Here is an 11,559-nt window from a genome sequence, read left to right as displayed (position 1 = left end):
AATAGTGACTGGAGTTGCTAGCTAAAAACCTATGAAGGAATAATTCAAATTCAATATGAATTATATATTATTCATTATTATGGGACACTTCATATTACTTAATAATTGTCGTATCTTTTGGTTTCAAAACATTGGTTGACGTTAAATAAATTACTTAAAACTAAGTTTACTGCCGCTTCAAAAGCGTCCGTGCAGAAGAAGCGGTAACAAACTGCACTGCAGCATTTTCTTCCGCATCTTTAAAAATGGAAGTTGGATTTATTAAAGCAGACTCCAGGAATTTACCAAAAGTGTCGACATATTTGTATTTTATTTAAAAATCTTTACATAGAAGGAGGTACACAGATTTTTAGGATAGGTACACAGAGGTACACATCAAGTACGTTATTAATCCAAAACAGATATTTTAATCCGTGAGGTACACCCGCGATTCTGACACACATGAATATTTGAATCACTAACTTCTCCTCTTTGGTTAGGAAAACAGCAAAACCACGGGAAATATTATTTAATTAAAAGTATCGTTAATTTGGTATGTTTATTCCTTAGAAAGTGTAGAAAACACTCTTAGGATTTCCAGGAATACCCACGGGAGCGGAAAATATATCGGTGTGAATATCAGGATTCAGGACTGTTCCGATTTTAATAATCCCGCTAATGCGCTTTCATGGCATAACATCTGATCGCAGGAGTTTAAAATTTAAACTTTGACTACATTTGAAATGGAGGTAGTTAAAGTTAAATTATAAAATTTTTTGCCCAATTATTACTTTGTCGAGTTATTCATATGTGCCAATGCCAATTAATAAAGCTGCCGTCGTCAAGCTAAGAAACAGCTAAGTTTAAGGCCAGCTTATAGGTTAGCTGCCTTAAAGTTTGTGGACGGCAGAGAAGATCTTCGGATCCTAGTTACCTAGATCTTACCTCATTGTGTATTGCCTTAATTGCTTAGATTTTTTTTGCGCCAAGTTCAATCGTAGTGTTTTGACTAACCTTTGATGAAGACGAGGAATCGTTTCCTTTTGGTACTGCGGCTGGATTCCCAAAATTGACTGCTGAAGATTTGATTCTTTTATTATTTATCAGCATCAAATTTATAAGTTTACCAGTTTGATTAATTGATGTTTTAAGTGTCTCTTCACAACCATTTAGAAAGGAATTGAAAGTATCAATTTTGCTCTTCATTTTGAATTTCGAATAGCGGGGTACCGTGTGTATTGAATGACTGACCCTTTCTTATATTCATTGGGAAATATAAGTTCGTGACTACCGCAGTGACATTCTCTAAGTCAACTTTTTTAAATAGTGCGGAAGACTATTATAATGTCATCTATTTAAAAAAACAGTCGAATGTCTCACTCGCGCACGTAGGGTTCCGTACCATCAACACCTATGTAACGTTTGTTTTGTTTGTTATCTGTTTATTGAATTCGAACAAAATATTGCTTCATAAATATTAGGAAATGCAATTTCTTGGGTTTTGGAGGTTTGTCAAGTAGAAAATAAAAGGAGCGTGGGTTCGTCTCCACGTTAAAAAAATATATTAACATAATGAAAAATCTTAATGAATGTAAACCAAAATAACTTATAAATAAAGAAGATTACAAACTAAAAATTAAATTACCAACCTGAACTGAACAGTCCCTGCATAGCATCAACTTGCGGGAGCCCCCTTTAATTATAACTTTAAGTCAAGTAAATATTAAAAAAACTAAATTGTAAGTGTTATTAATATTGACCAATAATAAATGCGAAACAAACAAGTTTATTGTTTGGGGACCCCTTAATATATATTTTTTACATACATACATATCATCACGTCTATATCCCTTACGGAGTAGACAGAGCCAACAATCTTGAAAAGACTGAAAGGCCACGTTCAGCTATTTGGCTTAATGATAGAATTGAGATTCAAATAGTGACAGGTTGCTAGCCTGTCGCCTAAAAAAGAATCTCAAGTTTGTAAGCCTATCCCTTAGTCGCCTTTACGACATCCATAGGAAAGAGATGGAGTGGTCCTATTCTTCTTTTTATTGGTGCCGGGAACCACACGGCATATATTTTTTTAATTTTTAGTATTTGTTGTTATAGCATAATTTGTGAAAATTTCAGATATCTAGCTATCACGATTTATGAGATGCAGGCTGATGATAGGCTGCGGACAGACAGAAAGCCCGTTTTAACCGTTTAGTAAAAGATTTATATTTAAATTACTATTTTTTATACGGAAATCTATCTGATTAAAAACAGGCTCACCCGAAGTCTTCCTATCCGAAATGTTAAAAAAGAAAAGGTTATCCGCTGCCACGATTTGCTAACTTCTAAATAAATCCGACAAATGTATGATATATAGATAAAGATTCTAACAACCCGAGCCAACAGCAAGTACCTTTATGTGAAAAACTAAGAAAACAAATTTAGTAAATTTTGTAAGTAACTGCTACAAATAGTTACCTTAGGTAATCCCGTCACAGGCGCCAACAGTGCACTGAGCAGCGTTTTGTAGGTAGGTATTTATTTGACGTACCTTCGTAGTCCTGTCTTTATTACCACACCTATGTTATACTCGATTTTACCCGAAAAATGCCAACGCGCGGGCGAATCTCATGTGGCTTGTTCCCAAAGTACGTCATTCTAAAGTTCTCAAAATATTAATAAACTTGTCTTATATTGCTTTTGAATCCATGTTATTTGTAACGTTTGAGAAAATGGAATATTTTATTCTATTACTAGTTGACGCCCGCAACCGTTCAAATTCCGGTACATATTACTGAGTAGCTGGTCCCTTAGGCTTCTACACATGATCCAGATCATCTATTTTTGTTTTTCGCCCAAAGAAAATGCTCATCAGGTTGAAAAACTTTTGTCAAGACGTCTTTTCCGTAATTCGGATGATTTAGCTGGTCTATAATGTTCTGCATTAGGTGATCCAAATACACGTGCGAAGCCGGGACGGGTTGATATCAATACATACAACTATTATTATATTCCTACTCACAGGACTTCCTTCTACTCCTTTTCCTTCTCTGCTCGTGCTTTACGACTGCGGAATTCCTTACCGCATGATATTCGCGATTCCCAAACTCTTTATTCATTCAACGACGACGACGAGATAAAGACTACTATCTCTCGAAATAGACTCATACTATACATATATATATATATATATATATTACAATGTTTATCTATGTAGTTTATTATTGTCATTTATTTAATTGTTCCGTGTTTATTATGTAAGTATTAGCATGTATCTTTAGTTAAATATGTTAAACGATATTTATGCTTACGCCAATATGGCTCCAAAATTCATCTCTCCTCTCATGGGTCTACTGCAAGAGATTTAAAATAGAATAGAATAGATTTATTTTCAAAATTGGATACAAGGTATCATTTTTGACGTCACTTAACTTAAATCTAATTATAACTACTACCGCTTCCAAAGCGCATGTGTAGAAGAAGCGGTGGAACGAACTACATTGCAGCATTTTCATCGGACGTCAATTTACAAATATAGATCTCGTAAATCTAAATCGTGGACGAATGCACATTGTCTACATTAAAAAACATTGCTGAATGTAAAACTAATTATGTCAATACGAAGTCAAATAAAATAAAAATAAAGATAAAATAAAATATGAACATACTGTACAAATTATGTCAAGATCATGTCAAAAATACACAATTTTTGACATGATCTTGACATAATTTGTTTTGAAATAAGTAGCACCTTTGTACTAGAATAACTGTAATAAATGCTCCTGTATATAATTTTGTGTACATACATAAATAAGTAAATAAATATAATAATATTTTATTTATGTATTTGTTTATGTATGTCTTTTATTAATTGTGTGAGTGGAGTACACGCCTGTCACCCTTTCCATCTTGTCTCCTATCTCGTTTCTGCTGGAAAAGATTTATTTTGAAATAAGCAGAACCTTTGTAATGTTGTTTCTTCTGTTTATCAGTCTCGATGTTTTTCTGTGTACATAAATTAGTAAACAAATAAATAAATAAATCAGAAAAAAAAAATCTGTACATCGAGTAATATTTTCAAAATATTTAATAATTTATAACGATATAAAAATAGTAACCGAGCATGATTTTGAAAAAAAAGTCTGTCTGTTTGTATGTTTGTTTGTACACACTAATCTCCGGAACTACTGAACGGATTTGAATGAAACTTTTTTGTTGTATAGCTTTTATGACTGGCCAACATATAGGGTATAATTTATTTTGAAATCTGGTACAGTTGATATCGAACCAGAACAACTCAGCTAAACTATAGGAAATATCGAAATGACGTCTTAACAAAAGTTTTTCAACCTGATGATCATTTTCTGTTAGCGTATAAAAATCGAAGATCTGGAACACCTGATGCAGAATCATTATATACCAGCTAAATCAGCCGAATTATGGAAAAGACGTCATACACAACTGGAGCACCTGATGCAGAACCATTATATACCAGCTAAGTCGTCCGAATTATAAAAAAGACTTCTAAACAAAAGTTGTGTAACCCGATAAACTTTTTGACGAAAAAAAATTGAAGATTTTTGATAATGTGATGTGAAAGCCAAGTAAATTTAATAACCTAAGGAGCAACAATAAGTCAAAAATAAATATTAATACAGTTTCTTCAACTTCTTAACCTACTTCTATTGCATCAATATTTAGATTCGTAAGTCTCTAAAATTATATACATTCTGTAATCCCAATGTCTAAGTATTTATCAAAAAATTCATGTAAATCAGTTCAGATATTTTTTTTTGTGAATAAGTATCAAACACACTCACATCCTTGCAAACTATAGTAGGACTAGCTGTGCCCGCGACTTCGTCCGCGTGGAATAGTTATTATAGGCATCATTGAAGCCCTCAAGGATAAATAAATTTCAACGTTTTTTTCACATTTTCCATTATTTCTTTACTCCTTATAATTGCAGCGTGATGTTATACAGCCTAAAGCCTTCCTCGATAAATGTTCTATTTAACACAAAAATAATTTTTCAATTCGAACCAGTAGTTCCTGAGAACGTTCATACAAACAAACATACAAACTCTTCAGCTTTATAATATTAGTATAGATATGAAAGACGACAATAAAACAAATGCGTTTACGCGCCACTGACATTTTTTCTTCAATACAAGACTAGCATGTTGTGCAATTCTCAGAATAAAGAAAGACAGAATAGTATTGTGACATTTTTTATTTATGACTTTTTAAAGATCCAAAATCAGGGTGAGAGGATTTTCGAGATAGCCCTTCATGTAATTGGAGAATCGAGCCATGGTCACCCCATCGATGACCCGGTGGTCTGCCGACCAGCTCACTGTCAGCACGTGAGTCTTGGCCACATCTCCATTGGAGGTGAACCTTGGAAGTACCTGTATGTAACAGTATTTCAATTATTTTATATGCGCCTATTTGTTCTATGGCGTTATTGTTGACTATTGGTTATAGTAGGAACTGGCGATTTATTATATGATGGCCTGGTGCAGTTCTCGCCTCTGAACCGGTCCGATCCCCGATCAGGTAAAGATGGAAAAATATTATTTTCTAGTTGGCCTGAGTTTTGGAGGTTTATCTATTTTATTTAAATATTTATTTGACATATAGTACATAGTTTGACATTTAGTTAGTCTTCCATAACACAGTTCTCGAACTTTATGTTGGGGCTTTGATATCTGTGTATGATTTGTCACGTGTAGGTATATCATCATTACTTCATCAAAAAGTACATATTATAAAGTCCCCCCTTTTTAATGTCTGTATGTATGCGCTAATGCTGGAAAGTTGTGGTGGATTTTGTTCCTGTTTGAAATGTTTGGAACAAGGGTTTTCGGAGAAAGGTATTTACCTATCTATAAATGCTTCACGTGCAAAGCCAAAGCGGGTCGCTAGTATACTTATATACACAGGAATGTTAGTAGTAACTTATAGCGTTTCAGAAGGTTTGTTAAGGTCGGTAGACATAAAATAATTTTAAGCTTGTTATTATTTTACATTATACGGGGATAGAATATAGGGAATATTCACGCCCCCGAACAACCCACATAAATAAATTAAGTACCTGAATTTTCCCCAATGCTCCTATTGCGACCTGTGGCGGAAGAATTACAGGTTTCGTATATGTCCCTCCAATCTGAAATTTAATTCATTAAAATATTTTAATTTAATTAAAAAAAAATTAACACACAGAGTAATGTTAAAAACTAATATCCATTCTCTTAAAAGGCATGCTTGCGATAAACGTAACTATAGAGATATATCTGTGGTTTTTGGCATAGAAGAATAGGTCCATTAACATCACTCCCTATGGATATCGTAGATGGCGAATAATAAGCAAAGGTTTGTAGTGAGAACATGATAATGTGGGGCTAGGCAAATTTAAATAATTTGGCAATCAGTTTCAGAGGACTTATAAAACCGGTTTGCTTTTTTAACATAGTTCTGGCTCGGCTTTTTAGTGGCCGCACTCTGGGCTGCAGTTCTCCTATTAATACTATAATCATAAACTTACGATGCCAATGTTAGAAATAGTAAATGTTCCTCCGCTTAAGTCACTCAGTCCGAGCTGGCCATTACTTCCTTTTTTTTGCAGAATATTCAACTCACGTGCAATTTCTAAAATGGTTTTGTTTTGTACATTCTAAAAATAATATTTGTTTACTTTAATTAACATTAAAAGTCCATTATATTTGAAATGGGCGAATAAGGTAAATTTCACCTAAATAACAAGTTTGTTAAATTGAAATAAAGTTGTGGATATTTGTACATACGATTGAAATTAATGGATGAATTGAGAGCAAGCAATAAGAAAATCGATTTGTTGAAAAATTAAATAGGTACCTTGATAACAGGAACGACAAGTCCATTGGGTGTATCCATAGCTACTCCAATATTATGACTAGCTTTATATGTAAGATGTTCGCAAGAGCTGTCCAGGCTACTGTTTAATATTGGAAATTTACTCAAACCTAAAGAGGCAGCCTTTAAGATTATAGGCAAATAGGTCAGCCTAATGCCTTTCTCTTGTGCTATCGTTTTCAACATTTCTCGAGACTCGACTAGTTTGGTTACTTCATATTCGTCACTAAGTCCGAAATGAGGGATTTTCTGAAACGATTTAAGATCTTGAAAATAATGGACATGTTATATTTTTTTGTTTTGATAGATATTATATAGAAATAATTTTACAATATGTTAGGTTAACAATTGCGGACTGTTCAAACGTACCATTGCTTCTGTCATCGATTTTACCATAGCTCTTGTGAATCCAGAAATTGGCACTGTTCTGTCCTCCAACATAATTTCAGTTTCTATATATGCTGGTATCATTGGTATTGATGCAGCTGTGACCACTGACATATCAGGTACTTCGTTAGATTTTTCTGCGTTTATATTTAGATGTGACAATACGTCTTCCTTTAATACTCTACCATTTCTTCCAGAAGCTTTTACCGCACTTAAATCTACCTGTGGAATTATACATTTTTATAATTATACTAATTGTAGAGGTATAATACTTAAAAGGGGTAAGTAGTTTCCCCGGAACAACCCTGAGGATGATGACAATAAGAAGTAATTTTATATATACCATATATTTTGTACAAAAAATACTTTCCATTTATAATTTTTGTGATTATAAAATGGCTAACTAAGTTACTATGAAAATTATATTTCCTAAACATTACACACTTACATCAAATTGCGCAGCAATTCTTCTTACTGCTGGTGTAGTCAGTACTTTGGCCCTTTGGTTTGTGCTTATTTTTGTAAGCGTAGTAGGACTAGATTCTGCAGTGGAATCTGATGTAACATCTGCAACTGCTAATAAAAATTACTACAAAAAAATCGTATTGTACCTACCATTTGGTGTATTAGTTCTTTACTGTGCTAAAATCTGTTCTTCTTTAAAACTTAGTGATTTATATTATTTATTTATAAGAAGGAATAAAAAGATATTTTTTCATAAAGATTAATCATTAAATTCAAAATTAATAAAAGTATATTTTGTTATGATAAGAACTTGTAATTTTTAAGGAATAATTTTTATGTTGTTGCTTAAAGGTTCTTATGGTATCGCGTGAAGCTTTCAAACTAGTTGGTGACTGAGGATCACCACTTCCTAAAGAACTGATCCTCATCATTATTACATAATTAATTGGTTGTCTTACCTTCATCCTCAGCATTCTCCACTTCAATATCAACGAGAGTGTTTCCAACTAAGGCAGTTTGGTCGACCTCATAGTACAAACGTTTGACTACCCCGTCGTATCGGCTGGTAATAGTAACCGCCGCCTTGTCGCTCTGCACCTCACAGATATTATCATACTGCTGAACTTTGTCACCTACTTTGACGAACCTGGAATTATAACATCAGAAAGAATTATTAGATTTGAGTTTGACAGAATTTAGTGACTTGTTCTAGGGATTGGCCATAGTTAACATTATATGAAAATTTCAGAGGTATCATTTTCATTCAAGAGATTGAAGAGACATATTAAGATATACAGCTAACCGATATAAAGATAGATAGATTTTAATAAAGGTTTCTTCGTCATCCTTTATATGCGATTTCTTAAAATGCCTTCAACGGGAGTAGCTAATTTTCCTTTATTATTGACATTTGCTTTTATACAATTTCAGTGAGGATAAATGACTAACCATTCTTTAATTACCACTTCACGTATTCCTTCTCCAATATCGGACAACTTGAATGCTACAGTTGTGTTTGCCGGACAGCTAGTATGAAATGAGCTCAATTTGAAAGGAACACCGACTATTGAGATTTTTATTGTTTTCGTTTTAAGGCTGTAAGAACGATGGCTTTCCTAAAAAAATAATTTGAAATATTAAACAATACTTACATATTATTATTGTATATTTTTTGTTGATAACCATTACATTATACATACCTTTTATTTAATATGACTATCATTAAAGAGATTGCTCATTTAACTTACATATACAATACATATGTAGGTACATGCCTTTATCACGCTTTCATCTCTTACGGGTAAACAGATCCAACAGTCCCGAAAATACGTTCAAAATAAATTTAATTTCCATTACAGTTTTTGTTATAGTTATTACACCCATTGGTCAGAAGAAATGCCACTAGACTTTTGTAAAATACTTCCGAGGTCAGAAACTAATAAAGTTTTTACTAGAAAACAGACATAAGAGACAGACAAACGGCAGCCGTGGTCATATAAGCACTTCAGAGGGAATTCAGTTAAATGATAACCAAAATAAACAGTTGATAAATTTTGTTGTTTGTAACAAAAATCAACGATTATGACTTAATTATAATCTCTCAATAGGTTTGTTTGCTTAAAGAACGCGAATGATAAGGATCGTATGCGTGTTATTGTGCTGTCTTATCTTATTGCTATGTAACGAAGAAAAATGTAAAAATTAAGTGGTAATTAAATTAGTTTATATTAAAATTTATTCTCAAAAAATAATAAGGTTTACTTACCAGTCAATGCATAAGGGATAGGTGTATAAACTTGGGATTTTTCTTTTAATCTCATTGCTATCGTTAAACCTAACAGCTGATCGTGGTCTATCAGTCCTTCAAGACTGATAGCTCTGTTTACCCCTCAGGGGATATGAACATGATCATGTGAATGAATGAATTAATGTATAAAGTACTTAAACATCTAATAATACGTCTAATATGCAAAAAAATATCAAAATATTATTTAGTGTCGTATAATAAATTGGAGTTGGTCTGTAATGTTTAACCTGATGTTCAAGTTATTGTAATATAAGTTTAACATAAGTTATACTTAATTATCTATCATTTAAGATTTTCACATAAGATTTAAGGGTAATGATTTAATAATACACTTCTTTTATCTCTGTTTCTAGAAAACTCATGATTTAAAGACAAGCTAAAATGAGCATCATAGCATTCAAATACAAAAGTTAAACGAGTTGATTACTTACAATGTTCACCAGAGTGTATACCTTGCGAAACCTGTTCACATTTCTCGCGTTCATTGCACTCTTTCTCAAGAAGAACGTCATACTGCCAACATACGAACTTAATGATCTAATCTTTGAATAAAGTTACATGTATGTTTACCTATTTTGCTTTAATAAATAAAGGACCCAACACTACACCGCGTGCGCGGCCCGCCACGACAAATACTGAATGATATCCTACGTTCATTATCAACTTTGATCTATATGTCGGTGAATTAACATTTTACATTATGCATTTGCTTTAAATGTTTCGTGGACAAACCGTCAAAGAGGTCACGGTTCAAATTCAACAGATAATGTTTTAACTCATTGCATAAGTATTAGTCGATATTATTTAATAGACTTGGCACGTGTATTTTTGGTGTGGCCCGTCATAATTTAAACAATTCGTACCGGTACTGATAAGAACCTTATCACAACGGCAATAGAAGTTTAATTTTATTGAACGTTTTATGTTACGTTGCTTAATTTTATCTTAGTATGTTATAACTCCTGCTTCATGATGTGTTTTTATTCTTTTTAATTTACATATATAGTGAAACTTTAACGTATTTACAATCTGCTAGAATACCGCGTAAAATTGCAAAAAAGGAAGCATAATTTAAGTACTTAGTATAGTAGGTATTGCCAAACGATAATTGATTGGTACGGCAAATATTTTAATAATTTTATATTATTTAATTGCGATTTGTTATAATAAATATACCTACATGTTGACATTTTAAAAATTACCTAACTCTTTAGCGAATTGTTGAAAGATATCTGAGAAATAAAACTACAACTTAAGCAATTGTTTTATTAAAGACATAATAAACATGTTAATAAAGTGAATAAATACAATAATATATAATAATCGTTAACTGTAATGTCATGCATGACGAGACTCAGAAGGCAACCCATAGAAGAATTACATCAGATTGCGGTTATACGAGTGTATTGTTAAAACCATTGACATCAGAAAAAGACAAAATTGTTGCCATTTCTACGGAGTCACTATAGATTTGTATGGGATTAACCAACACTTCCTACACTAATGCTAACGTGTATCACAGAGCCTGGTACTGCAGCTGTTACATAATAATTTACTTCCATGATGGCAAGAAATAGCATTTTGATCCCTTCAAGAATCTTTCCAAAGGCAATAAATGTATTTAGGCATGTAGAATTATTTTCTTTGTATGTAGGATGTAGGAAACGTGGCAGATGAAAAGATGTCGTCTCCTCCTAACTCACTGGGAAATAAGCGTGATTATACTAATGTACTCGTAAATGTATTAATTCCTGGAGAGTTTAGTGTCGTTTATAGTGTAAAATTAAAAGTTATTTCCGAATCTTCAAAAAATACTTAATTTGAATTTGCTTATCTGCGGCACAAAAAAGTATTTAAGTTAATCAATTATTTAATTTTGTCGAGAATTAATGAAACATAACCATCAAAGAAAATATTGATCACTTTAAAGTTAATTTCTTTTTAAATCTTTAAAAAAGAACAGTAATACACAAATACTTCAAATAACATTCAAAAATATTATTGTAAAGATTCCTAAAGCAAATGAGCAT

The 11,559-nt window shown here is 32.5% G+C and overlaps 1 protein-coding gene across 3 annotated transcripts; it reads right to left on the bottom strand.

Moving 5' to 3' along the window:
- Positions 1–5,191: 5,191 nt before the first annotated feature.
- LOC106134102 (lipoamide acyltransferase component of branched-chain alpha-keto acid dehydrogenase complex, mitochondrial) lies at positions 5,192–10,339 on the bottom strand. 3 transcript variants are annotated; one of them, XM_013334076.2, is made up of 9 exons: positions 9,961–10,339; positions 8,671–8,837; positions 8,181–8,368; positions 7,706–7,824; positions 7,240–7,479; positions 6,853–7,119; positions 6,524–6,652; positions 6,074–6,145; positions 5,192–5,387 (listed from the first exon to the last, which is right to left on the bottom strand). In XM_013334076.2, the coding sequence occupies exons 1-9, from the start codon at positions 10,039–10,041 to the stop codon at positions 5,223–5,225; spliced, it is 1,428 nt and encodes a 475-aa protein (XP_013189530.2). In that variant the 5' UTR covers positions 10,042–10,339; the 3' UTR covers positions 5,192–5,222. The 3 variants fall into 3 exon arrangements, with proteins under 3 accessions (XP_013189530.2, XP_060801172.1, XP_013189521.2); XM_060945189.1 differs by having other exon boundaries at positions 7,706–7,833; positions 9,961–10,336; XM_013334067.2 differs by having other exon boundaries at positions 7,706–7,830; positions 9,961–10,334.
- Positions 10,340–11,559: the final 1,220 nt, after the last annotated feature.

The sequence above is a fragment of the Amyelois transitella genome, chromosome 7 (genome assembly GCF_032362555.1).
Source record: "Amyelois transitella isolate CPQ chromosome 7, ilAmyTran1.1, whole genome shotgun sequence".
NCBI lineage: Eukaryota > Metazoa > Arthropoda > Insecta > Lepidoptera > Pyralidae > Amyelois > Amyelois transitella.
Note: the sequence above shows the minus strand (reverse complement) of the source record. Positions and strands in the feature narration are given on the sequence as shown.

What these genes read in the sequence shown, in the direction of transcription:
- LOC106134102 (XM_060945189.1), bottom strand. Translation starts at nt 10,041, where the DNA reads ATGACGTTCTTCTTGAGAAAGAGTGCAATGAACGCGAGAAATGTGAAC. An exon ending in GAATTGCTGCGCAATTTGAT is followed by an intron (nt 7,480 to 7,705) that starts GTAAGTGTGTAA and finishes ATAATTCCACAG; the next exon opens with GTAGATTTAAGTGCGGTAAA. An exon ending in AATCGATGACAGAAGCAATG is followed by an intron (nt 7,120 to 7,239) that starts GTACGTTTGAAC and finishes AAATCGTTTCAG; the next exon opens with AAAATCCCTCATTTCGGACT.